Below are 26,164 nucleotides of genomic sequence, written 5' to 3'. Positions count from 1 at the left end.
CCTGGAGCTCCTTAACCTTTCAGCCCTTTTGTCCAGGGTGATATATTTCAGGGTGAGCTCAGCAAGACCCCTTCCTTTAAAGAGAAAAGACACAAAGCTGTTTACTGAGTGTCTGGAAAGACGAATGTGAGTTGAGCTGCTGCTGGCCAGGACCTGGAGGTATCTGTCAGGGTCAGGAACAGGGTGACACTTTGAAACATATCCCAAAGGAGGATATTGAAGGCTGCATTGTATAATGATATTGAACATGCTCTTTCTAGTGAGAACGCTGTTTATGCTATTTTTCTAATCAGCATGAACAACCACTACAATGGTTGGCACATTGCTGACTGCGCAGAGCTGACACAAATTCAGCTCCATGACAATAAAGGCTTTCATTTTTAATACTTTTATCTCGGTGAGCTGGCTGGCCTGGGAATGAAGAGCTCTTGCTGCAGAAGGTGTGCGAGTTCCAGCACCAACTCTATGGGATTTGTAGTGGTGATGGGAGCATGGCTCAAAGTACTAGCGGGCATGTAACTTGCAGGCTGGCTGTCCTGAGTCACCATCTGGAGGGCTGGGCTGAGTTTCCAGAGGAACCAGGACAAGAAAAGAGCTCATTGAGGCTCAGCTTGCACTTTCTCAAGCCCAGGCGCACAATGGAAGCAGGACGGCAAGGAGCAGATTCCTGCCTCCTAAATCTTCTGGCCATTAGTTCCCCCCGCCTTTGTTTACTTCTCCCATTTTACTGTAGTTTCTCACCAGCTGAACAAGGCAATGAGGTCACTGTTTGGAGATCAGGGTGCAGAAGTCAGCCTGGGGGTGAAGACAGAAACTAATCAGGAAGGTTTGTCAGGGGAGCAGAATGGGGGGACTGTACCCCAGAACGGGGTTAGGAGTGGGTGTGCTGGGTGAGTTTAATAACACCTTACGCTTCCCTTTCTTCAGTATTGTTGCACAAAGCAATTGGGACAAAAATTGACAGGCAGTGTTCTGCTGCCTGTTTTTGTGGAAATTATTATATTATTTAAGGGAATAATATAATAATAAAAAAGCCTTTTGCAGAGATAACAAAAATCACAGTTCAGATATTTGCCATCTTTTCTTCCTTCCTTCCTTCCCAGCATCTTGCATTTATAGATGCAGATTTCTTCCCTGCCTAAGGAGCCAGAAAGTTTTAGGAACTGTTTTTCATCCAGTCTATGACAAGTGAGTCTGTGATTTCAGTCTGGAATATCTATGCTGGATGCAGGAGAGACTTCGCATAGGTGGAGGCATCCAAGTATGTTGGCTCCACTTGATACCTGTGACCCTCTTGGTTCCAGAGCAATGCTCCGGTGATCCTGTCTGGTAGTGCCCTGTCACCTGAGACAGCTATCCAGTGCATGCCAACAAATGGAAGTGCTCCCTAGTCCCTGGCTAACAGCCTCCACTGAGACATTTTATGGGGAACAGGATTGCTTTCATACCAGCCTTTTAAACTACAAAGCACAAGCAATGTGCTGCTCAGGTGGGGATTCTGATGGGGTGCCTGTGCACAGGCAGAGCGTGGGATATGTGCACACAACATCCATGTGCTGGATGCGGTAAGGTATGGAGCTTTGTGGTGTGAAATTCTGGAGGGGTGGGAAAGAGAGGAAGGAGGATGGGATATGAGCACATGTTCATCCCACATGCAAGAGGTCTCAGAGGATGTTATTCTGTACTTCCTAGTCACATTTGACCATCCAGAAGCAGCTGAGTCAGTGTGCTAGAGCACTCCCAGCAAGACAGCTGCAGGCAGATCCATCTCCGGTTGAATGCACTGGTTTTCCAGAAGTCAGCTCTTTCCTGAGCAAAAAGGTAAGTACAAAAGCAACACCACTTTATACCTACAAAATATAGCAGTGGTTTGATCTCGCATCCCTTGAATGTGGTGGCCCCCATACTGCAAGAAGAATGCCAAATATGTGTTTACAACTGCTCCAAATTCCAACCCACTTGCACGCAGACCGAGCCCTCCAGGGATGGACAGGCTCTGAGCTCTCTAGTGGCAGGTCCCTTCCTTTGGTCCAGCAAAGGCTGGGGCTAGCAAGAGGGAAGACATCATCACTGTCCCATACCAAGCAAGAAACTTCAGAGACTGTAGAAAATTTGCAAATTTTCTTGCAAATCCATCAAAGCCTGAATAAATTGCAGGTGCTCGATGACTCAGGTGCCATGAAGTTGCAATTGCTCTGTGTCCCAGATCCTTGCTGGGACTGCAGTTGAACTGAATAGTTGCTTTGACATGTGGTGCCCATGGCTGTGAAGTGAAAAGGCTTTGGCAGACAACGAGTCCCCGACTGCCCCAGTTTTCACAGACTCAAATAGGTTATTGTCCTTCTTTCTTCTCTGGTGCTAACAAGTTTCTTCTATAAAAACCCTTCCCCCTCTGATGCTGAGGCACTGCTTCTAGAGCTTGCAATAGCACCAGAAAATTGGTCTCCTGCTGAATCACAACCAGTCTTTTAGAAACAATTGCCTTCATCCTGTCCTTTATAAGCAACTGGAGAGTGGGAGGACTAGGACCTGGATGAAGTACCCTGTGGAAAACCCAAGTGTACTTCAGCCCATGGTGATGGAAAGGGCTGATGGTTTCTGCAGACCCTAGAAGCAAGGAAAGCATCACATCATTCCATTGATACCATGCGTAGGAATTTGGAGCCCACCACAGTCGGAGAATGGAAGCATCACTGATCTTGGCACTGAGTATTCCTACTGCCTCAGAAACAAGGGAGTGGGATTATTCTTTCCATAGCAATTAATGGTCAACATGGCAGGATGGGAGAGAGGGACAATATTGCTGTAGCTTTCTGATCTTTGTATTTCACGTGATTGTCTCTTTACTGAGGTCCTCTGATTTTGGGAGGGTATTTACATTGGTATCTGGCTATTACACTAGTAGTGGCAAGGGGGTAGGGTAGATGTTTCACCCAATCAGTCTCTCGACTACTCTTTTATACAACCACATTTATGTCCATAATAGTCTCTTATCTCTGTTTGTGCAGCCAGGACAGAGGAGAACTGAGCCACAGCCTCTACTCGTTGGCAAACCAAGGGTGACCACAACAACTGCAGGAACTTGGTAGATCCTCACAGACAGGGACTGTGGAAGACCAGCAGGAACCTGCTGATAGGAGGGCCCTTCCAATTCCAGCCCAGCTAGTGACAAGCCTGCTTTCTAGGTGACTGATAGGTACAAGGAAATAATTCTGTACTAAGAGCTCTGGGACAAATGCCAACTTACCAGTGAGACAGGAGGTTAAAGATTGTGTGAATAACACAAATTCACATTTAGGGCACTTTGTATTCACATGTCAGTCCAAGGAGTGCCAGGACCAACCTGAGTACTGATGTGGCATTCCTGGAAGGACAGAGCTTATGTGCCAGTCTTATTTGAAACATAACCGGCTTCCCAGCAAACATACTCCAAAAAGTGCAGTAAAACAACCAGCGTTACCAGTACACTTGGTAACTTGAGCAAATTAGAGTTAAGCAAAGAGAATTCTATAGCTTTTATGTTCAGTGGGGTGGTTTTTTTTTAAAACCTTTTTAAAAAAGAGTTGTATCTTTTTCCTCCTGACTTTGCATATGCTCTGTTGAAGCACTGGAGTTATAGCCTAAGTCAGCCTTTCTTCTCCTCACCCTCCAATCCCTCAACTCTTCTTTGAGGAACTCGACACAAGAAAACGATGCAGGTAACTTCCCCTCAAAACCTTGCTGGGTTTTGCAGGGCAAGAGCTTCCAAAATGATCAAACATAAAAGGGCCTAAAGCCAGCAAAATCATATATATCAGTCCTCTGTTAAGAGAAGCTGAAGGCTATACTTACAACCACGTACAAAATGGAAAGGGAATGAGCATTCTATTAGAATTCTAAGAGCCTGAGGTTCATAAAAAGGCTTCCTTCCAGAGATTTTTTATCAGAGCAGCTTAGCTTCATTGTTCAACTTGTTCGTTGATAACATGGAGGAAGGGGCAGAGTGTCCCCTTAGCAAGTTTGCTGATGATACAAAACTGGGAGTGGCTGATACACCAGAAGGCTGTGCGGCCACTCAGCAAGACCTGGACAGGCTGGAGTTGGATGAAGAACCTAATGAAATTCAACAAAAGCAAGTGCAGGGTTCTGCTCCTGCAGGAGTAATAACCCCATGGACCAGTTCAGGTTAGGGGTTGACCTGCTGGAAAGCAGCTCTGCAAAGGACCTGGGAGTTCTGGTGGACAAGTTGTCCATGAGCCAGCAGTGTGCCTTTGTGGCCAAGAAGGGCAATGGTAGCCTGGGCTCATTAGGAAGAGCATGGCCAGCAGGTCGAGTGAGGTAGTCCTCCCCCTTTAATCTGCTCCATTGAGGTCTCATCTTTAGTACTTTGTCCAGTTTCCAGATCCCCGGTTCAAGAAAGACAAGGAGCTACTAGAGAGGGTGCATTGGAGGCCACAAGGATGATCAGGGGACTGCAGCATCTCTCTTATGAGGACGGGCTGAGAGCACTGGGCCTGTTTAACCTGCAGAGGAGATATCTGAGGCAGATCTTATCAATGCATACAAGTACCTTAAGGGCAGGTGTCAAAAGGATGGGGCCACTCTTTTCACTAGTGCCCAGGAACAGGCACAAACTGAAGCATGGGAAGTTATTCTATCTGAATACGAGGAAAAACTTCCTTACTCTGCGGGTGGCAGAGCACTGGAACAGGCTGCCCAGAGAGGCTGTGTTCTCCTCTGAAGACATTCAAAACCCACCAGGATCCGAGCTTGTGCAACCTCCTCTAGGTGAACCTGCTTTATCAGCGGGGTTGGACTAGGTGATCTCCAGGCATCCTTTTCAACCCCAACCATTCTGTGATCTGTGTTCATCACTGCCTTTCTTTGTAGGGATACCAAAAGACGGGATTGGAATTGGTTTAGCCTGGTCTATAACTTCCATTTTGTCCTCATTTACAGAACTGTCATATTATGGGGTAGCTCAGACAAGAGAGATGCCTGCTGCATAAAACAAGGTTTATTTTTAGTCAAAGACAGTGGCAGATGGTTCCCTCAGCGCAGCCGGCGGGCTGAAGATCTGGTGATGGGAGTTGTTTTGGTGGGGGTTTCTTCCTCTCTTAATTCTGCCGATAGCTCTAAAAAGAGTAAAACATGTCAATAACCAGCACTGCTGCTTTGAGCAGAGAAATCTACAGGCAACTTAGGCAGTGCTCCGAAGCCCTGCACACATTCTGGAACCCCCCCTGGACTAAAATCGATAATCTTTCTCCTTTTTCACCTTCAAAGCATACATGTACAATGCCATACCATCATCAGAGCTGTCCTCCTCATCACTGGAGAAAGCGATAATAGCTTTTTTGGGTGGAGGGCGCTTTTTGGCACGCTGCTGGTTTCGGAGGCTGCGAGGCTGGGGTGTGACAAAATCTTCATCCCTGTTAGCTGTGCTCAGGGGCTGGCGACGTGAACCTGCCAAGAAAAGAAACAAAACAAGACAGTTAGCAGCCATTCTGTATGTCAAGCTGAGGAAGTGTCCCCAGGTGTCCCTGCTGGAGCTGCAGGATCAGGGGGAAGGCTGCAGTCTCACGAAAGGAACATACTTCCTGTTGGCCTCCGCTTGGCCGACTCTGGCATTGGGGTTGCACTGCCTTTCTGGCATGTCTCTGCTGAATCCAGCCCTCGGTTATGGGCGGCAAACAGCTTCTGCTCCAGCTCTTCAGCCAGAGCCTGATGGAGATGGAACACAGGGGAAAAAGGGGAAAAAAATAATTACATCTGTAGCAGAACTGCCATAAAGTTCTTTGATAAATTTTGGGGATTGAGGAGTAGCCTGCTTAAATGGAGACCTGCAGGTCTTTCCAATCATTTTCCTGGCTTGGACACTTGCCCCCCATCCTTACTTTAGCCTCAGGTTTGCTGCCTGCTCTGCGGAATCGAGCCAGCACAGTTTGGAAACAACTGTAGACAGCTGGGTCTTGGAGCTTGTCTGCAAAGCAGTCAAAGTTGTCCTGCAGCTTTTGAAGGCCCCGTTCCGAGATGGGAAGCAGAGTAAGGCAACAGGACAGATCCCGATACTGACGCTCAGTTCTGGGAAAGACAAAAATTGCCATCAGCTCTTATGAAAAGGGGTGTGTAAGGATGAGTATATGCTACCTAGAACTACAGCACATGAGCGTAAAGCATTTCCTGCAGGTGCTTCTGCCCTGCAGAACATGAGATTCAGGTTGTTCTTTTACAGGTCAGTTACAGCCTGCCATGGCATACCATGCACAACTGTATTACATCAAAGACACTGACTCAGTGTCTGTCAGAAAAACGTGAAGGTTCACTGTTAAAGAACACAGTCAGTTGTTTAAAAAGCATCACAAGTTATTGCCAGCTACGAGTTAAAAAAGCTAAACACAGTGAGGTGAGGATCTTTTTGAAGGGCCTTTCAACTGAATAATTAAAACCCCTGGCTGGTTATTTTTTCATGTTTGAAATAGTCTCAAGCAGAAGCTGTACTTGATGTTTTCTCTCTCATCTCTCTTTCCTGGACAGTTACATGAAGAAAGCAGTTTTCATTAAGATAAGGCGAACAAATAACAATGGCTGTATCAAAGGACAACATTCAAATCCCAGCAAAAGCTACTAAAAAGAAAGGAAAAAAAAAACACCTCAAAAAGCAAACTAACATCCTTAATGGAGCTCTCTGTGATAGAGTAGGAAGAAAAAAAGCTAGGCCAAAGCCCATGTTATTCATAAAGCGGAGGGGCCAGAAGTCTGTCCTGCATATACTCTCTCAGAATGCACTGTCCAAACACAGGCAGATGAAGAACAAAGCTGCAGCATCCAGGTGTTTCCACATTTAAAGTCTGGACACTACCTGGCATGTTGCTAAGTTCAGAACTCCAGAAATGCTGAGGAGGGTGATGGTGGCTGCACAGTCTTTTCTGATAAGCTCATCTTTTAAGCCTGGAGCAAGAGTCTTGCTCTAGCATTACCAGTAGCATGCATTAAAATGATCATCTTTGTGGAACAGAAATATTAAGGCATTTTAGTAAAGGCTAGACATGGCTTACACACAGATGTTTCTTTACAAACACTGAAGAGCTCACCAGTGTTCCTGAGTGGCAATTTTGGAGGGAGTGTCCACTCTCTACCCCAGCTCAGGAAACAGAATCCAACTATTTCTGGGGAATATGCAACTCCCTGAAGCAACTGAGCAGGTCACATGCCCAGGCACTGTGTACAAGTGGCCAAGATAAGCAGACACAGCTTAAACCTCAAGGGCAAAGCCACAGTGATGGAGGAGGAGACCTACAGGAATGGAGTAAGGCAGGGTAAAAGTGGAGGTATCACTGAAAGTACATGATAGAGGGACAGATAAATGTCCACTCTGTTTCTTCATGGAGCTGCAGGTGGGGGGTGAAGGTGTATGTACTTTTAGGAGGAAGATAGGAAAGAAAAAGGTGGGGGACACACCTAATACAGGTTGTATCAGTGTTTGTTACTTTGTCATGTGAAGAATATGGTGGGAACTTGTTAAAACCAGTGTACACAAGCTAGTTTCTCCTAACAACTCCTAAGAAGATTTGCTGGTCAGAAAAATTAGGATTATGACCCACCTGGCAATCCGGAATCGCTGACAAAGTTTCTCCACCAAGCTCTCTGTCTGTTTGTCCTTTGTAATATATGAGAGGAGATGTCTGCAAAGGGAAAAAAATGGCCAAGTTGAGAGCACAGAGAGGTACCCCCATTTCTGCCTACACCACGGGATGCTTGCAGCTATCCTATCCCATGATCAACTGGGTGGTCCTCCAAGAGAACACATGACAGCTTGGCGTGCCTCAGATTTGGTTCAGGAGAAGCTATAAGCATATATATATATTTCAAACAGTAATCACAGTCCCTGTTGGGGGACAGCTGCTATGACATAAGGTACAACTAAAACTGTGTTCGCATAATAGCACCTACCTAGGATGAAACTAAGAAATCCAGCTAAAGCAAAGACCCTTGTAGGTATAGAGTGAACACATCTGTGTGGGGTCTAATGTAGGAGGGATGCCAAAATGGCTGCAGTGCTGGCTTCTGAATCACTCCTTCCATCCAGTTTTAAAAGCATGCACCTCCAAACAATCTCCTCACTTCACAAGAGTGCTGGCAGACAAACACAAAGGGAGTGGGGTGGCATGCAGTCTTGTTTTTCCCCCGTTCAAAACCATTCTTATGACTTTTTCATTATTAATTTGCTGAAGGTGTGTTGCTGTATTTCAGATCAATGCAAAAGTGAGCGTTACTTTGCTCTAAAGTGGGAACAAAGCCTACCAGAACTTAAATGCTAACCTGATCCCATGTTTTCCTGTCTGCTTTTGCAGCCATAAACTATTTTCAGTCTCAATTTCAGCCTCACTAATAGACTTTTTCTGTGCCTTTCTCGGAATTCCTACCTGTCCAAAATTCCATCCCTCTTCCTAAATGCACTAGATTCTCATGGACAGAAAGACTAGTTGAAAAAAATCACAGGAGATTGTTATTGTTCTTCTCTCCAGCAACAGTGATACTTTTGTTTTGTCTAGCACTCCCCTCTGTAATCCACAGGGACACAGGCAGCTCAGAAAAACCCTCATGTGGTTAAGTTTCAGAAAGGACAGGAAAATTTCTGTCATTTACCACTAAAGACACTATTTGTGTTGTCTGTGAGCAACTGGTACCCTCAGGTTGAAATATTCCAGTATGTCTCTCTACTATGGAGTATTCATTGGGAAAAAAACCCAAACCCAACCAACAAGACCACTTCCCCCCCCCCATCCATTCAAACAAAACAAAACCCCACAACCCCAGAACAAAACCAAACCCCCAAACCTTTTACTTGAACTACAGTTTTGCTGAAATTGCTTACAAAAAGCCAGTATATGCCACCAAAATGACAAAGGCACCAAAGTCTTTAAAATCTGTCCTGTTCTAATGTTGCATATCCATGGTCCTATGTGCAAACCCAACTGTTTTTCTTTTCTGGAGGGAAAAATCATTTTGAATGAGCTAGTGGAAACTCTCTGTGGAGTTTCCTCACCCCCAACTATGTGGCTTTAGAATCGATTCCCCTCAGCATGACTCCATTTCAGATACAGCCTGAAAAAGTCAGGTGAAGGAAAACAACTGAAAAGGCATACTTGTACATGTCACTGTAGTTTCTCTCCCCTGGATCTGTCACCCTCTTTGCATAAACATAGTCCCAGTCAAAAGAGATTTCTTTAACACCCAGCATACCTCATAATAGTGCGGAAAGATTCCTCCTCTATGCTGCAGTTAGGATCTGAGAGATGACTGATTATGTCTGGAAGCAGGTTATAGATGGCATTACCCTGTGCAGAATACAAGGTTCTACATGATATAGAATTATGAAGGACAGCTAAAGTCGAGCCAAATAAGCTGCCCACTTAAAATTACCTCTTCCCACCTTAAATCTACTGTCTGAAAGCATCAGCTTTTTGAAACAAACTGTACACAGCCAGCCAAACCTATCCAGGACTACTTGGCCAAAGTTAAGGGGTGAAAAAACAACAAATCAACAAGATAACAACTGCAACCCTTGTTTTGCAACTGCTCTGCTCTTTGGCAGACCTGGATGCAGTTTCTTCGCTTTCCAACCTTGTTGCAACCCAACCAAAAAGCTTTCTGATAAAGGAAACTTACAGAGCAGTTGAGCCCAAGGAGCTGCCTTCCATCTTGCCTGAAACAGCCCAATCCAGATTCCCTTTGCCAATGCTTTTACATGGTTTTGTCATATAAATCTGTCATCACTGCAGGGATCGGAAGGCAGTGCAGCCAGGGGGCCAGCTCTGCTTTTAACTCATCAAGCCAAGACAGTAATAACCCCAGTATCATTGCAGCTTCTCAGGCAGTAGATCTCAAACTCTGAGGGGCCCACAGCAGCCTTTATGTTGAATGAACAGCATAGAGGGGTTAACTCTGCTACTGTTCTTATCTGCTTGGGCTGTAGCTACTTCAATTTAAGTATCTTGATGTCACACAATCAACTTTGAAGGGTTTCAGAGATGGTGCACTGCCTGAGCCATAAGGTCAGGGAACTCCGTTGTAAGGCCTAAAGGTAAGCTGCAGAAAACTGTTCCCAACCCTGTGCTAGACATACAAGAAAGCAAACGGACAAGACACTGGTCTAGAGCCTGCTTTCGATGTGAACGGATGAGGTCAAATTCAGCAACATCAGGGTTGAAACAAAACTCATGTTGCAGTTTATTTTCTCTCTCCTCATTCAGGCAGTGCAGGACAGACAGACAGCTGCTATACACCACTGCAACACCTTTCTCCAATACTCAAGTCTTGTGTGATTGGCCCAGCCTCCACCAGCCTTTCCCCACTCTTGTGAAGTAAGGTCCCCGAGCATGCACTTGCCTTCTTGGAGAGTTCAGTGAAAAAGTTCTGAGCCACTCCCACGATTGCCTCCTCTGGGTCTATAAGCAGAGCTGCCAACTCGCTCACTTGGCCCTTCACCTTTACCATGTCTTTGAGGATGAGGTGAGTCATCACCAGTGCAGCCATCTTCCTCACTCTTGGGCAGGGGTCCCGCAGCCTGGTGGAAGTGTATAGTTACCACAGAAAGCAGCTGAGTATCTCAAGTTACTGATACCCACATCAGCCTAACTCCACAGCCTACATCTGCGTGCCCTTCTTGCCACCTTCAAATTTGGTTTCCTGGGTCATTCTCACCTTCTGGAGGCCCAGTGCCTTCCACAGAGCTCTCGTGTGTCCGCTCCCAGCAATGAGTCTAGCATTACCTGGCATAGAGATGTGATGTCCAAGGCTCCACCAGGTTGGGGAAACGGATGGCCAGATCTCCTGCTGCAATAAGGAGGTTGGATCTCACACCAGGCAGACTGGACTTCTCCATCATAGTGAACAGCAGGCGCAAGTGGGAGTCACAGAACTCGGAGCTGATGAGAAAGTGTAGAGAAAAGAAGGCATAGATACCAAATTCCCATCTCTCAGGCAGCAGACACACAGAGAAAATACTATCTATGGATGCCCTTTTTGTTTGTTCTTTCCACAGGAAAGGAGTTGTACTGTTTGTTTAGTACTAGGAAGGTTGGGAAGAGAACACCAACAGGACCGGCCATTACCTGATCATGCAGACTTTGCCAAGAGCGAGGGCTGCAGCAGCTGAGAGCCCTGCATCGCTGTAGAGCCCAGGGTTGTTGCAGATCTTGAGCACCAGTGGAACAAAGGCAAACAACAGATGCTTCCCTGGAATGGGGATAAAGACAGCAAGTATGAGAGCACTGTCTGTGCATCCCTCTTTAAGAAAAATTACTGCATTTATCCCACAACTTCTGCAAACTATAGAAACTGATTGACTCACTTTCACCATTGAAAAACCACCTCCAGAGAGGCAGAGCAAAGAAAGAGACAGCTTACATAGAAACTGACACCAGACCAAAAAAAAAAAAAAAAAAGAAAGTGGTTTCTTCAGCCAGAAACAGCCTTCCTCCTTCTGGATCTGTTGCCCACTGTACCTGTTCTTTCACAGGCAGGCAGAACAAGTGCTCCTTGGTGGCAGCCACACTTACCATCTAGAAGCTCTGTCTCACAAATACTGCGGATGAGTTCAGCCTCAGTGTCATCAGCTGTGGCACCCACAAGGCCCAGTTCCTCCTCCATAGTGGTCTCATTTCCTGTGCTCTGTGAAGAAAGGAAGACTGTAAAAAAAAAAATGGCAGGCAAAAATAACTCCTTCCTTCACAGAGGTGCATGCCTGTTACCAGCAGTATGGCTAGAGCTGAGAAGAACCAGACTGATGGAGGTATATAACCCACTTTACCCTGAGAACTGAATGAAGCTAATGAAGAGTAGTCCAGGATCTGCCAGTCCACATGCCACAGAACACCAATGAAAATAAAGCCCAAGCTACTGCAGCTACATAACAAAGACAGATATAGGACACATCTGGCATCCATGCCCAAGCCTGGCACAACTTAAGGAACATGTAAATCCTAAAGCAAGAAGTTCAAAGTGGCTTTTGAATTGCTGGTCTTGTGAGCAAGATTATAGGAAATCTTACAGCAAGGCAAAAGCAACACAGGAGAGGAAGAGCTTGCATCGTTACCACCCGAGAGAGGATAGGACCCCCAAGCCCTATGGAACAAGGCTGCAGAGACCCTTTTCCAGAACTCAGACCCCAAATGGGTGTTTCTCACCACCAGCCGCAATTGCAAAAGACTGCACTGGTAGGAAAGGAGGTGATGAATGGAAAAATGTTTGTCTGAAGCAGGAATATAAGCATGGCCAAAATATCACCCTGCATTCCCTCCCCTCTGCCTCTTTAAAACCCAAGACCAGTGTGAAAGCTTTATCATTCCAGGACCTCCCTGTCTCTCCTGTCCATCTCTATTCTCAAAGCACACATTACCCTGGATCTCATGCATCCTCAGGAGCCCATTCTCCAGAAGTTTGCTGTAGCAGTAGCTGGGACACCAGAAGAGCTCCCATGAGTGAAAAAAAACAACAAACCCTTCAGTTCTCACCTGGGGTCTCTGCTTCTTCGTGCTTCTGTCAGAATGGTTCTTGGCCTTCTCCTCGTCTCTGAGCATACGGCGTCTGCGTAGCTCTGTGCTCACTGACACTTCCAAATATGCTACCTGCTGCAGTGCCACCTGCCCCACAAGGGACACCAGGTGCATCAACAGGAATGTGGGGAGACTGCTAGCACCATCAGAGACTCTGCTGGGAGAATCCCCTGAATCTAGCAGAGAAAAATTACTACAGTTCAGTGCTGACCTAGACCTCTTCCCCCATCAGTTATTGCAAAGTCCCACTGTATAACCCATCTCCATGCTTCAGAGTCCTTCACAGCACTTGCACCCTTCCATACCAACCCTTCCACCAGCCCCTCAACTCTGTTCTCCTCCTGCAGTTACTGTAGGCCACCCAATCACAGCACTAGAAACCATGGCTACAGATTTCCTTCATCAGCTTTTTTCCTCACCAGCTTTCTGCCCATCATCCTCCTTCAGCTTCTCCAGAGCTTGCTGACTGCACGCCTGCAGAACGTGAGCACATATCTCCTCTGCCCCTTCTGCTAGCTGATAGATGAGCGTTACTGCTGCCTCCATGAAGGGGATCCAGTGGCAACTTGGCTGAGCAAAGCCTGATGAGAAGAGAGAGCAATGTTCCACACATCAGCAACAACACAGGCTGATGTGTGGTAGGTACATCACACAGCCCAACTTCCTCTCCTCCAATCCTACTACTGACTTCAGCTCACCTTTAATCACAGTCTCACTCAGGCAGCCAAAGAGCATGTGGTTCTGTGGCAGTCGAAAAGGTGTACTGTTCTTCCCCAGTGCTTGCTGCAGAGAGAACAAATGAGTTACTCTTTCCACCTAAGAGATCCCCCCATGCCCTTCTCCATACTTAATTTTACTGTGTGAACAATGCTAATCAAAGCCATGCTAGGCCTATGGCAGGGATATCCAGTACTGCCCTGCAGCTAAATACACAGCAGGAACATCACTGTCACTTTGAAGGCATGGTGGCAGCACTGCGTGGATTTAAAGCTTAGCCAAGTGATGATCCACTATTTTCACTTCAATAAGAGTAACTCTTTCGAAATCTCAAAATTACTCTTTTAAGATCTGATATTATTTACTCATTCTCCACAATGAATAAAGTGGGAAACCTTTAGAGCATCTTCAGGGTTATCAGCAGTAAGGCAACTAGATGTCCTTGCCTGGGGATACTCCAGAACCACGAGGTTTTGTTTAAAAGCAAAATATCACCAACAGAAATCACAGAGGACAGTGTGAGGTTGTTAACACCACCTCACACTTAGGCTGTTGCATATACTCTGTATCAGTCCCTCTCTGGTTTAAGTTGGAAATAAGATAATCCAGAGAAATACTAAACCAAGTATACTTGGGCAACATATGTTGCCCAACATATCACAGCGTATCTGTGTCTGCTGATCAAGGCATACTTGACCAAAACAAAAGATTTACTTGAGGATTTAAAAGCTTTCAGTAGCTGGAAACTGAATTCCTTAGTTCACTACAGTCTTACTCTCTGTACTGAATTTCTGGTTGGGGGGAGAGTTACCATAGTCATTCAAGTATTGACAGTTCAGTCCCTTCTCATGTGCAAACCTAAGTGCAGAGTTAAGTCAGCCTAAAATTGAATTACAACTGCCTTCAAAACACTTAAGAATGTTGTGGTACATTCTTTAAGGTCTTGCAGTAATGTCCCCAGTGGAAGAGGCAAACACAGAATGATGGTGCTGTGTGAAGGAGGGCTGGCTGGTTTTATGCTGAAATTCCTAAACCAAAATGCCCTAAATGCTTGAGTCAAAAACCAAAGAATTCCTCCCACCAAGTACATTAAAATAAAAATTATTCCCCAGACAAGTCATTGAGCATCGTGTTGCAAGTACAACATGGATAGGTTTGAAAACCTTCCATGCTTTATGTTCGGATGTACAACTGACCACTCCCAAATATGAACTAATATGAAGGGCAAAAGAATCACATCAGTAGAGGAAAGGGCTTCATGGTTGAGAAAACACAGATCAATTTAGAACTGGGAGTATGAAGAAGAGAGCTGAAAGGAAAACAGATTTTCTTGTGCACTGAACTCTTTACTAATCAAATTTAACCTGTTACCTAATGGAAGTTCTTTTATTAGATGTTCGCTGATGTGTGCCAAGCTTTCCAGGTGCTGCTGAATGGTGCTAACCTACTTAATTTTAAAAATCAGTAAAAATATAATCCCTTCTCCCCCTTCTCAGTACAAACCATTTCCCCCCCATCTTTGTTTCTGGATAACACTGTTTCTGGATGACCTCAAGAGCAAACTAAGAGTCTTACCTTGGTGTTCCTGGCAAGTTTGGAGATAGCATTGCATACTTCTTTAGCCAGGCGATAGTCTTCACATCCCTTCTCAGACAGCCCTACTGTCACCAAAACATCCAGGTTGCTACCTACAATCTCTGGATTCCCTCTGTGGAATGGAAGGGAGAGAGGTATTACTTGAGTTGCTGCTGAAAGTTTACAGAACTATGGATAACCAGGAGAAATACTCCTTATGTCTTGCAGTGATTTGAGGGGATAAAAATTCCATGCAATGCCTCAAGATATAGCTATAAGAGCAGCAAGCAATATTCCACAGGAGCCAATATAATCCACACTCCACTAAGAGAGGAGATTCTCCAAAGTGAACAACACTGGGCACACTCTCCCTTTGTAAAGGAAGAAGATTCTAGACTCTTTTGTTATCAGAAAGGAGCAAAATTTAAATGGGTAAGACAAAGAAAAATGTTGCAAAACAGAAGAGAGTCCAATAGCTCAGGACTGGTGACACGTGCCACTTCCCTCCCTATTGTGGAAACACAATACCACCACCACAAAACCCACCCCCCACCCCACTCCCTGCCCTCAAAGGGTTACTGGGCTGGAAAACTGAGAAAATGAAAACCTTACAGAGCAATTACACTCTTTTGCCCCAGAAAGGGAGGCAGGTATCTCTATGTGGGAGCTTCTCACTGTTCTTACACATAAAGCTGCAAAGCTGTGACACTGTAAGCACTGAGAAAGGATGGACAGTCAGAATACAACAGAAGTAACATTGCTGTGCTCAGAGACTGTGCTGGTGGGACCCAGCACAACTACGCTTACTGCCAGGCTTCATTACCCCACGATGCAGTTACTACTTCTGAAGCTGCAGAACCGAAAAAGTCAGCTGATGCAGCACCCACAGCTCTTCAATAAAAATCAACTCCCTTTATATCTTCCCACTGCCATGATCAGGTGGGTCCCTGCACTCACCGTGCCATCATCCCCAGCAGCATCACAGCAGCACGTCGCTCCAGTGAGGAGCACTGAGATTTTCCTGTGAACTGCTCCCAAAGCAGCTGGATCACAGCAGGCTCGATTTCATCTTTCTGCACAAACTCCGAGATCTGCAAGAGACATTTAGACTGGAGATTAGGAACAATTCCTTCCCCAAAAGGATGATCAGGCACTGGACCAGGCTGCCCAGGGAAGTGGTGGATTCGCCATCCCTGGAAGCGTTCAAAAGCTTTGTAGATGAGGCCCTCAGTGACGTGGGTTAGTGGTGGCCTTGGCAGTACTGGGGAACGGTTGGACTGGATGAGCTTAAAGGTCTTTTCCAATCGAGTTGATTCTATGCAACATAACAAGTAGGGAGAGGCAGAGGAGGATGGACTTCAAGCCAACAAAGACATTAGCTGCAGTGACTAACATTTTAATGAACATCTAAGATCACAAATACAATCTAAACCTGGGCAAGACAAGTACTCACTATTTCTTCTAAGCACTGTATTGTTCCTAGCGATGCATCCACCATGATGAGAGAGAGAGAACGCACCAGGTGCTGGACCCTGGCCCTTTGAAGAGGGGGAAAGAAAATACAATTATTAAAAAAATATATGTTAAAATGAAAAAGCAGCTGTCACAATTACTTTCCTATTCATAAAGCTGAGAAAATCTGATAACAAGAGCTGATCCCTGGGGACAGGAAAACTTCCCCCTCCACAAGCTAAAGATCTTCAAGTCTCCCAGCTCAAGTGCCAATAAGCATGACACAGGCTCAGAAGTCTACTCCTTGTGCACTTCTGCTCCTTTCAGTGCTCAAAAATCTAACAAGAGGCACACACCAGCCACTTGCCAGTTTGCTCTCAACCACAAGTCAAAGTACTATTCCCTAAACATAAGAAACTGAAAGTCTGTCTACAAACAAACAAGGCCAGAGCTCAAACAGGGGGAGAGTCATCTCCAGGCAATATTATCAAGAAAAAGTGACATGTAGTAGGTGCTTTTTATTGCACTGATAGTACAAATAAGGGTGAAGTATGGTGCATCTCTCCAGGGATCACACTTAGAGCATGTGTATCCAACAGGATTATATATGTGGGCAAATGCTAAGAAAAAAGAGCAAGTGAGGAGAGGAGACCCAGCTCCTGTCTAGTGTGGAAGAAGCAAGCATGCAAGTGGGACCCAGCTCCCACCCCAGAATCCTCAATAAGAATCAGTAACAAAGACCCCATTAACATCCTCTCATCTACCGTGTGCAGAGATTTGTCACAAACAAATTTAAGACTGGTCTGAATGAAATATAAATAACAATGTGTGTGAAAGCACCCAAATGATAACACCTAACCTTGCACAGTGTGAGGGATAAAGAAACAGCGTATACTGAAAAACCAAGGACACAACTGACAGTAAACACTGAGGAATGTGTTGTGTACATCAGAAGCAGAATGCCTACACTTAGATAAGGCCACAGCATGAATGACTTGTCACCAAAAAGCCAGCTCTGGTAACGGAAAGATACTTCTAACTTTAGACCACATTGTATAACACTCATTATCCCAAAGAATGAGTGACTACAGCCATTAGAAACCCAAAATGTGAGAATTTTAGGCAACAACTTTGCCCACAGAAGTATGCAAGACTTAAGACATGGAATGATTCCATAATCAAAACCAAATAATCAACCATAATCAACCCAAAAGGGTTGAAAGAGCTGTCCAAAACAGTTTATTGTTGCCAGTCAGGAAGCCTGCTGACTAGATGAGCATTCATAATTGACACCCTTTGTTCTCCATCATGTAGAGACCCTACCCAGATAATTTGGGCACATGTATCTTGGTGCAGTGCTTCGGATAAAAATGGCATTTATGAGAATATTAACTGTGAGTGTCTGATAACAGGTTTAATTTAAAATAATTCTCCATTTCTCCTTTTTTAAGGTTTCACATGCAGTTTTGCTGCATAAATTTCCTACACATGAATGCTGCAACAAACCAAGAGCAGAAGCTAAGCAGTAGGACCCGAGGAAGACTGGGATACTCAGGTGTCTAACCTTACATTTCAGCTCAGAGTGAAATTTGATTTCTTTTCCTATCCATTCCCAACAGCTCCCCAATAGAAACGGGGGGAGGAATACTTACACTTACAAAGAGTCATACCTCTCTGAATCCTTGCTGGGGCTCAGGTAGAGCCGCCTGTAGGCGTTCAGCACAGCTTCCCTGATTCCAGGCTCTTTTGACCATATGAGGGGGAGCATTCTGCGAACTCCAGACAGTGCTTCAGACACACTAAACTGCGAGACTGTCACAAAGAACTCAATGGCTTCCTGCACCACTGCAGAGAGACGAACAGTTGCATTAGTGCAGTTCTCTCCTAATCCCCATTCGAGAGCCTATTAAAACATACTCATAGGCACACTGTTCTCACAACAAGCCTTACAAACATCTAAGATCACTGCTACCGCCTGCTGAAGTCAGAAAGGGATCACTAGTACAAAGACATAGATTTCCTGGAGGAAATAGGCACAGGTTAACAGCTAAATCTAATGCAATACATTTAGAGGAAGAGCAAAGAGACCATATTTAAAAGTTGTACTCATCAACCACCTTCAACTATAGCACTAAAGAGGAGCAGGCCTTAGAACCTGTTGATCAGGATCACTTTCAGCTCCAGAATAAATTGTAAGGAAAGGTGAGGTGAACAAGACGAGCTCTCAGCTCCCCTCTTGTGGCCAGCATAACACCTGGAGCTGCAACAGGACACTGAGCAGGTAACAGAACCCAGCTTCACTGGCCATGCTTACTTTGGGAGAACGTCGGCTGAGATGAAGCTTCCATAAGCTAAGTAATTTTGGTCACCTGGCTTTCAAAAACATTTTTAACCTTGATATTTAAAAATGGATTCCTAAACAGCCCGTTCATGCCCTAACACAACCCTTTCATGACAGCCTTTTAGACAGTGCTTGCTTTTCCAATATCCTGGAAGTGCCTGGGACATCTGCTCCATAAAATGTAGTTCTTCCATTTAGTAGCTGCGCTACTCCCATATCTCCTTTCCAGCAAGGGGAAAGACGTGGAAATGATGAACAGGGGAAAAAGCCACATGATTATTTCACACACCTGAGACACAGTTTTCATACATCAACTTGCTGATCAGGCTCAGGGCTTCTGTGATTTTCACTGAGAAGTTGTAAGCATCTTGCAGGTATTGCACCAGCATCTCCTGTTTGATCAGCTCTGTTTGAGGCTGCTCTTCTGGTACAGCTTCTTCATTCTCAAGACCACTGTTGCCATGTGGAGGATCCTCACTGTTCTCACCTGGGCACGAACCTGCACAGCATGAGCACTTGTTTTGTGAGCAGTACTGAAGGTACAAGAGAAACAGACATGGTTTGGGGCATTTTAACCCTTCTCCCTCCACTCCATAGTGACATCTTCCAAGAGCCAGGAGACAAAAAGCCAAATTCAGCCATCAGATTTGGCTACAAAGACAAAATCTCAGCATACTGTACTACAGTGGCTACAATGGCTACTGTACTACAGTACTACAATGGCACCACAGAAAAGCCAGCTTAATACAGGGGCAGAGACAGGAATGGTCCAGTTGGGGTAAACACCATTAAAATGCTGAATGGGTTACTTCGAACTTGATAGGTCCCAAAAGGCTTTAAAAGGGAATCACGGCAGAGTAGGGAAAAGGCAAACACTAGTACTCCCTAGCATCAGAAATGCACTTCTACTGGGAACATGGGACTGTTAAGACCAAAAATCAAGCATCAGGACTATGTGATCCAGCCAAAATGCCAGGCCACTAGAGAAGAAAATAATCCAGAGATGGTGCGGCTCTACCTTGAGCTGTCAAGTACACACAGACTGAGCCCCACAGGTCAGAAGGAAGGACAGGGCACTGCAGAGGGTTTTGGTCTAGCTCTGGCATCACCTTAGTCTTAGGGAAGAGACATAGCCATGTGAAGCAGTGTCGAGGTTTAAACCCAGTCACTCATGATACATTTACCTGTGTAAATTCTCTTCAGAACACCCAGGATGGTTGCCTCCTCATTTTCCTCCATGAGGCTGCTGAAGGGCTCCTTCCCCTGGAAGTGACCCAGGGCCTTCTGTGTAAGGCGGGCTGCACTCCTGGACCATGACATTGCCCAGAGAAGAACATCAACAATCCGTCAGGGCACAACATAAGGGAAAACATCCAACTTCCCCTGAAAACCTGGGAAAGCGGCTCCTGCCCACATCTTGTGCTGGGTGCCCATGTCAGTGTCTTCTACAGAGTAATGTTACTGGAAATCATCCCTCTACCCTGGAGCTCCAAACCCTTCTTGCACAGAGAACAAGAAACCTTGGGTAAACACCCTCTCAAAATACAGAGCCTTCTTACTTGTAATTCAGCTTCCTCAGCAGCCCAGTGATTTGCTTCAACGTACTCTCCACTGTTTCCTCAACTTCCAGCACCTCCTCTTCCTCTTCCTGCAGTGGTTGAAAGAGCTGTTGTATGGCAGCCCTAACTTCTGGCAGCATTGCTTCCCACTCTTCCTCTGGGGTGATCACTGGACCTATTAAAAAAAAGCCACAAACAAAAAACAACAGAGAGAATGAGGAACACAGAGACCCAGATGACGCCCTAAATGGGGAAAGAAACTAATTTGAAACTTAGGAATTCTGCTTCCCTTTCCTCCCCCAGGAGTCACTATTCCCTGTTTCCCCCAGCAGGCACTATTCACTGTCCACACTGCAGTAAGAATAGACAAGAAAGAAAAAAGAAACCACTAAGGGTAAAAAAACCTGACAGGTAAGAGAGAACCATCATCTGATGCTGTTTTGTAGGCAGCACCAGGTTCAAGGCTAATCAAGTTTAAATTACTATCTGACCAAAATTATGGCTCAGGGAGTTGTTGAATGGTTGGGAATGGAAACCTTGGAGGGTGTTCATAGGTAGTTTCAGTTCTTACACTGAAAATAGGATATTTACATAGATGGACTGTTGATCTAGATATAGATATTGCCCTTTTATAACACTATGGTATGAAAACCTGTTTTGAGCTTAGTCCCAGTTATCTGGCCTCACCGTTTCACACCAGTAAGATCAGAGATAGAAGCCACCACAACCCAGGAGAAAATTTCAGATGAGGAAAAATAAACCCTGGTATGCCCTGGGAAGAAGAAAGAAGAAGGGGAATTACCTGCTGCGGATCTGTTACGATCCCTCATTTCTTGCAGCTTCTGCACTTCTTTTTTCAGTGGCTCACTCAAATCTGTACAGCTTAGCTGAAGATGCCAGGAAGAGAAGAAATATGTTACTTATCCTCCTTTTCCTGAAAGGAAGTAATTCTCCTTTCTCTTCCACTTCCACTTGCCACTTTAAGTTGTCAATCCCTTCAGATAACCCTGTTTTTTGGAAACTGGATTAGTAGACTCTGGCCATCACCCCAGAGAATGGGAATGGCTGCAAATTGCCAGGCCCAGGCTCAAAAGCCCAGGAAAAAGTACAGCTAAACACACAGCTGCAGCTGCATTCTAATTCTGATCCTAAGGAAAGAAACCCCACAGTGAATTCAAATAAAAATGCTGCAGGTTTTTCCACAAACACATCCTTTCTGACCTTCAGCATACCTACCAATTACACCAAGTGAGGACAGAACCAGAGAAAGCAAGATCTGAGCCTGAGAGAACCAGAAAGCTGCCACCTGCAGAATCAAAGGCTACACTGTCCCTCCCACAAGACACAGAAAGGCTGCTGCCCTGGCTATAGCACACTGCAGGTATTTAGCCTGCATACGGCCATCTAGTCTATCCATTCTAGTCAGAATTACCTTGCAGGAGAAGGGATTGTTGGACAAAAACGCAATCAGGAGCTGGATCGCATTTTTAACTACTACCACAGCTTTGTCTTTAAGACGCTCAACAGCCAGCGATACCACAGACTGGAACTGAGTCAGAGGCAGGGCCTAATACAAAATGAGAGCAGAGACAAAGTTATTCAGAAGGCTGAGAGACTCAGAAAAAAGTTATTTTACTGCAGACATCCTAATATACTAAAAGGCACAGATTATAGATTTATATAAGAATGTCTAGGTCGGAAGGGATCTCTGGATATCTTCTGGTCAACCTCTGTTGAAAGGAAGGACTTAAATTATGTTATGTGTTGAGTTGAGTCTTAGCCTACCTAGCAAGGGTGATGTTTTCCCATACCAATGTCCAAAATCAGCTTGTACACTGCTCTTCTTTCTAATCTGTCCCATTAATGAAGAACAGCATTTAATTTGGATTCCGCAGTTCCCTCACCCCTAGGATCTTTGGTCTCTTGAGAAAAAGATACCACAGACACCACACTACACAGGGACAATACCCTTCTCTTAAACTCCAGCCTCTGTAAACAAAGAGCAGGGTGACGGAAATTCCTTAGAAAACACAGCAGGGGAAGGTATGACTAAAGCAGGACCATTTCCTTAGCACAGACTTACCTTGCACTGAACGATTCGAGTGAAGAGCTGCAGCACTCGACTGCGTACAAAGCTGTTGATATCACAGACATGGGCCTGCAGCATGGTCAGGAACTGGTCCCGAGTACCACGGGCAGCTTCCTCCAGCTGGTCACCATTCAGCACCTGCACCAGCACTTCTGCCATAGCTGCCAGAATGGCATTTCGCATCATGTAACTCTGAAAAAAGAAGAGCTGTTGAACCAGGAACAGACGAAAATAGATGACTTGATATGTCAAGGGGAAGTATGGCCCAAGAATTTGGGTCTACTAAGCCCCAGGCCACAGCCTTAAGTGAATTTCTCCGTTGCAGATTTTGGGTGAACATGACTGCCTGCAAGACAGAGTAATCCAACCCTGCTGTCCACCTAGGTCCACAGAAGTCAAGAACTGAGAATCACTTAATGGCTTTTAAGAACAGTTTAAGAAAAAGTAACTCAATGACAAACTCATTAAGGACTGAAAAACAAGAGAGAGCAGCTGGGATCTCCCACAGTAAGCAGTTTCCTGTTCCCTGATATGCAAGAGTGACAACCAGACAGAAGATGTCATGGTTTCTGTTTCTTTGCATCTTTTAGGTAAGGGCATGCTTTGGCTATTTGATCTCTGTGAAAGAGGTTCTGTTTTCAGACAGAAAAACTGGACTGCAGAATCTCCACCAACTGACTTCTCGGGAAGTGGGAGCATACCTCTCCATCCAAGTGACGCAGGAGAACACTCATGTTTGATAGCACCAGAGCTGGAATCTGTTCAGCCAGTTCAGTTATAAAGACAGCATAACCCTTGATCACAGAAGCATCATGAGCCAGATCCTGAGGACATTTCTGTCCCACTTCCCTGCAAAGAAAAACAAAATAAGGAATAGGGTGCCTCAAGTTGCTAGGGATAGAAGGACAAGCCTTGGGGTGTTTTTCTCACCTTAGCAATTCACCCACTAGGCTTTTCAGACCGTACTCTTTAACCCAGAGGCTTACTGCCTGTGCAAACACTGGGGCTACATGCTCAAAGTGCTGCAGCATCTGTGTGATCTTCAGAGTGGCATCTTTTGTACGTGAGAAGGAAGAAAGAAGTCAGGGAAAGCAACTGGGATTATCTTCAGGAAGAAGGCAGAAGAGCAGGAACTCACTGAACATGTGATCATAGTGAACCAGAGCTGCAGCAAGCAGATGTGTCACAGCCTCCCGTGTGGCCCGGTACTTCTGAAGACCGATACCTGGATTCTCTAGGATACGGTAGGAGCTTCCTGTCATTAAGCTGAAGTCACAGAAGGGACACAGCAAAATTCACAATCACAACTTGCACCAACATCATTCTAGCACACTGCATCTCTCTTGAACCAGATATTTTCCAGTATCCTTAAAAAACTGAGGATTAACATCTAAATTTGAGATGCCTACATGAGGAAAGGGAGTGGTTCCTCAACATATTGCTTTTGCCTCAAGACAGTTTCCTCAGTTTCCCAGCAACCTGCACCCTGCAGAGGGCTGTAATACTACCTCAGTGGCAGATTTAACATTTAACTCCCCCTTCCAGAAAACCACTCACCCCACCTCTACATCCACTCCAGACCATACCTGACAAATTCTTCTTCCACCACGAAACCACCCCAAAGCTGACGGAGATCCAGCTGCAGCAGCTGTGTGAGCAGCCGTAAGACTGGTTCCCTTTCCTCTTCCCATAAGGATCCAGAGGTCTTGGGACGGTTCTTCTTGTTCTAGAAAGGAGATTACACAATGCAATATGTCAGCAGCTTGACAACAGAAAAAAAACACCACCACCACCCTGCTTCCCTCCAAAAAGAAAATGACGGCTATTCTAAAGCATATGATAAAGCAAATGATGCTTATTCTAAAGCATTAAGAGACACACAGCGAAATGCATGAGAAGTTTATACACCCACATCAAATGACCATTTTCACCACAGAAAGGAAGTCTTGAGAAAATATTGATACACTACCAGCCAGACACTGAAAAGTGAAAAAGAGAGGCCTGGGTATCCGAGTCCCTGCTGGTGTTTGGATACATATTGTCCCTTTAGCTATTTTCCACGTACAGTTTTTCACAGAAACACCAGTACTCCACACTGTTACTGCAAAAGTTGGTCAGAGAAACTCTTTAAGACTTTATGTTTTAGAAAGCAGGCATTCTTTATTGCAGAGCTGGGTTCTCTGCTGGTCGCCGATAATCCTCCTTGCTGCGTTCACTGACCTCAGTGCTTGCATGCCCGCAAGGTCCTAGTCCTGACCTAGTGCTATGTCCTTGCTTTTGTTCTATTCCAGTCTCTGTAATCTTGAAGGCTAGCACCCTTGGTCTTATTTACTACCTCCTTAGTTATCAGTCCCATGATGTTCCTTCCCAGATGAACATTCCTTACACTCCCTTCATGTCAGCAAGTTAGAACAGTTTGCTGTATTTTCCATGTTAAAGTCATACACATTATTGTTAGCTTAAACCTATAATTTAAGCCTACGGCATCACGCTCTGATATAACATTGGATACATTATCAGCAAGCTTACATGTTTCCTACTTTATGACCTTATTTTCCCCCAAGAACACACCTCCAACAAACCACTCTTGCAGGTTTCCATTTCAAAGGCATCCATCAGGCCAGTCAGCAAGTAGCAGTTCATCTTGAGAGCATTGAGATGAGCAACACGGTCTGCATGGCTCAGCCCAGAATCACCCAAGATGGCAGGAAGTTCATTGGAATGATGGGATACCACTGAAGAAAAGCAGAATGTCATGAGCACTCCTCGCCAGGCCCCTCAGCTATCCTCTCTTTCAGAGTTAACGCAGTCATCAGATTACCAAAGATGTGTGCTCACATCTCACCAGCTGTAATGTGGGCAGCCCCCTACAACCCAAACCTGTTCTTTTTACGCTAGCCCATCCTATCCCCATAGCCCCTTGACAGCTCATGGAAAAACTCGCTCAGAGCTGATGCATCCCAAAGATGTATTTTCCAGGGATGCGGAGAAGGGGAATTTTTGTCGGCCTGCCCTTACAGCGAACAGGCACAGCTCAGCATTGTCCACCAAGATTACAGGCCCGTATTACTGGAATGGGCTGAGGGTGCAACCCAGCTGGTCAAGTCACATTAGCCTTTATATCATCACTGAGCTGCCAAAGGAGAGCAACCTCTCCATCACTCCCACTTCAGCTAGAAACAGCAGATACCCACCGCGTGTCATCAGCTCCAGGGCATCCTCCTTGACAGCAGTCCCCACAGCTTGGAAATGGCTACAGAGCAAGCACAGTGCGTGAGAGCAGCAACTAAACACCACCAGCGAGAGGCGAGACGTGCGCTCCCAGGGGTCCCCTCCTCCCCGCGACCTTCCTCTACTCGCTCCCCTTTCCCCGCTCCGTACTCACTGCAGCAAGCTGTACATGGGATCGAAGTGCTGCAGCACTGCCAGCGCGCCCCGCGCCCGGAAGGCAGTCCGGAAGGCTGCGGGGAAAAACGAGAGGGACGGTCACGGCCATGAACCGGGCTAGGCCGGTAACGGAAGACGGGTATTGGGGGCCGCATACCTGTAAGGGCGGGCGGCAGGTCGCGGACGGGCAGCACCTCCTGCACGGTGTACTGCCCAGGGCTGCTCTCTCGCAGCAGATCAGCGGGAACGAGGGGCAAGTGGAACTCCCGGACCGCCCCCATGGCTCCCGATGCAGCCCGCCACCGCCACCACCTACCCGGGCAGGCCCCGGCACACCAAACAACGCGCGCGGGCCGCCAGCGCCTGGCTCCGCCCCCTTGCCCGGCCTATCAGAGCTCAGCAGGGCCAGCGCCTCCCCCAATCAGCGGCTTCCCCGCCCTCTTGGACCGTTAGCGTGACGTCAGTCCCTGTCTCTCTGTTTCCCCTTCCGGCCGCTGCGGTCGAT

General features: G+C 45.9%; 1 protein-coding gene and 1 non-coding gene across 2 annotated transcripts; both read right to left on the bottom strand.

The window, feature by feature from the left end:
* Positions 1–4,978: 4,978 nt before the first annotated feature.
* Positions 4,979–25,951, bottom strand: NCAPD2 (non-SMC condensin I complex subunit D2). The gene is made up of 31 exons (XM_061454058.1): positions 25,817–25,951; positions 25,658–25,733; positions 25,467–25,525; positions 24,844–25,007; positions 23,859–23,998; positions 23,411–23,538; positions 23,203–23,326; positions 22,974–23,121; positions 22,267–22,464; positions 21,616–21,750; positions 20,986–21,070; positions 20,184–20,358; positions 19,809–19,930; positions 18,914–19,123; positions 17,954–18,128; positions 16,285–16,369; positions 15,789–15,922; positions 14,832–14,964; positions 13,238–13,322; positions 12,959–13,120; positions 12,498–12,715; positions 11,544–11,655; positions 11,097–11,220; positions 10,755–10,910; positions 10,372–10,549; positions 9,226–9,320; positions 7,584–7,664; positions 5,877–6,063; positions 5,577–5,703; positions 5,287–5,445; positions 4,979–5,114 (listed from the first exon to the last, which is right to left on the bottom strand). Exons 1-31 carry the CDS (start codon positions 25,938–25,940, stop codon positions 5,032–5,034), a joined length of 4,182 nt encoding a protein of 1,393 aa, XP_061310042.1. The 5' UTR covers positions 25,941–25,951; the 3' UTR covers positions 4,979–5,031.
* On the bottom strand, positions 25,080–25,406 carry LOC133269830 (small nucleolar RNA U85). The gene has a single exon (XR_009743574.1). It is a non-coding gene; the product is annotated as a small nucleolar RNA U85 (small nucleolar RNA).
* Positions 25,952–26,164: the final 213 nt, after the last annotated feature.

The sequence above is a fragment of the Pezoporus flaviventris genome, unplaced genomic scaffold (assembly GCF_033815535.1).
Source record: "Pezoporus flaviventris isolate CSIRO_AGI_PZ_B2104156 unplaced genomic scaffold, CSIRO_AGI_Pfla_v1 ptg000015l, whole genome shotgun sequence".
Classification (NCBI taxonomy): domain Eukaryota; kingdom Metazoa; phylum Chordata; class Aves; order Psittaciformes; family Psittacidae; genus Pezoporus; species Pezoporus flaviventris.
The sequence above is the reverse complement of the archived record's forward strand: the minus strand, read 5'-3'. Positions and strand labels throughout refer to the sequence as shown.

What these genes read in the sequence shown, in the direction of transcription:
- NCAPD2 (XM_061454058.1), bottom strand. Translation starts at nt 25,940, where the DNA reads ATGGGGGCGGTCCGGGAGTTCCACTTGCCCCTCGTTCCCGCTGATCTG. An exon ending in CCCAGCAAGGATTCAGAGAG is followed by an intron (nt 16,370 to 17,953) that starts GTATGACTCTTT and finishes CCCTCTTCAAAG; the next exon opens with GGCCAGGGTCCAGCACCTGG. An exon ending in TACAGTGCTTAGAAGAAATA is followed by an intron (nt 15,923 to 16,284) that starts GTGAGTACTTGT and finishes TGTCTCTTGCAG; the next exon opens with ATCTCGGAGTTTGTGCAGAA.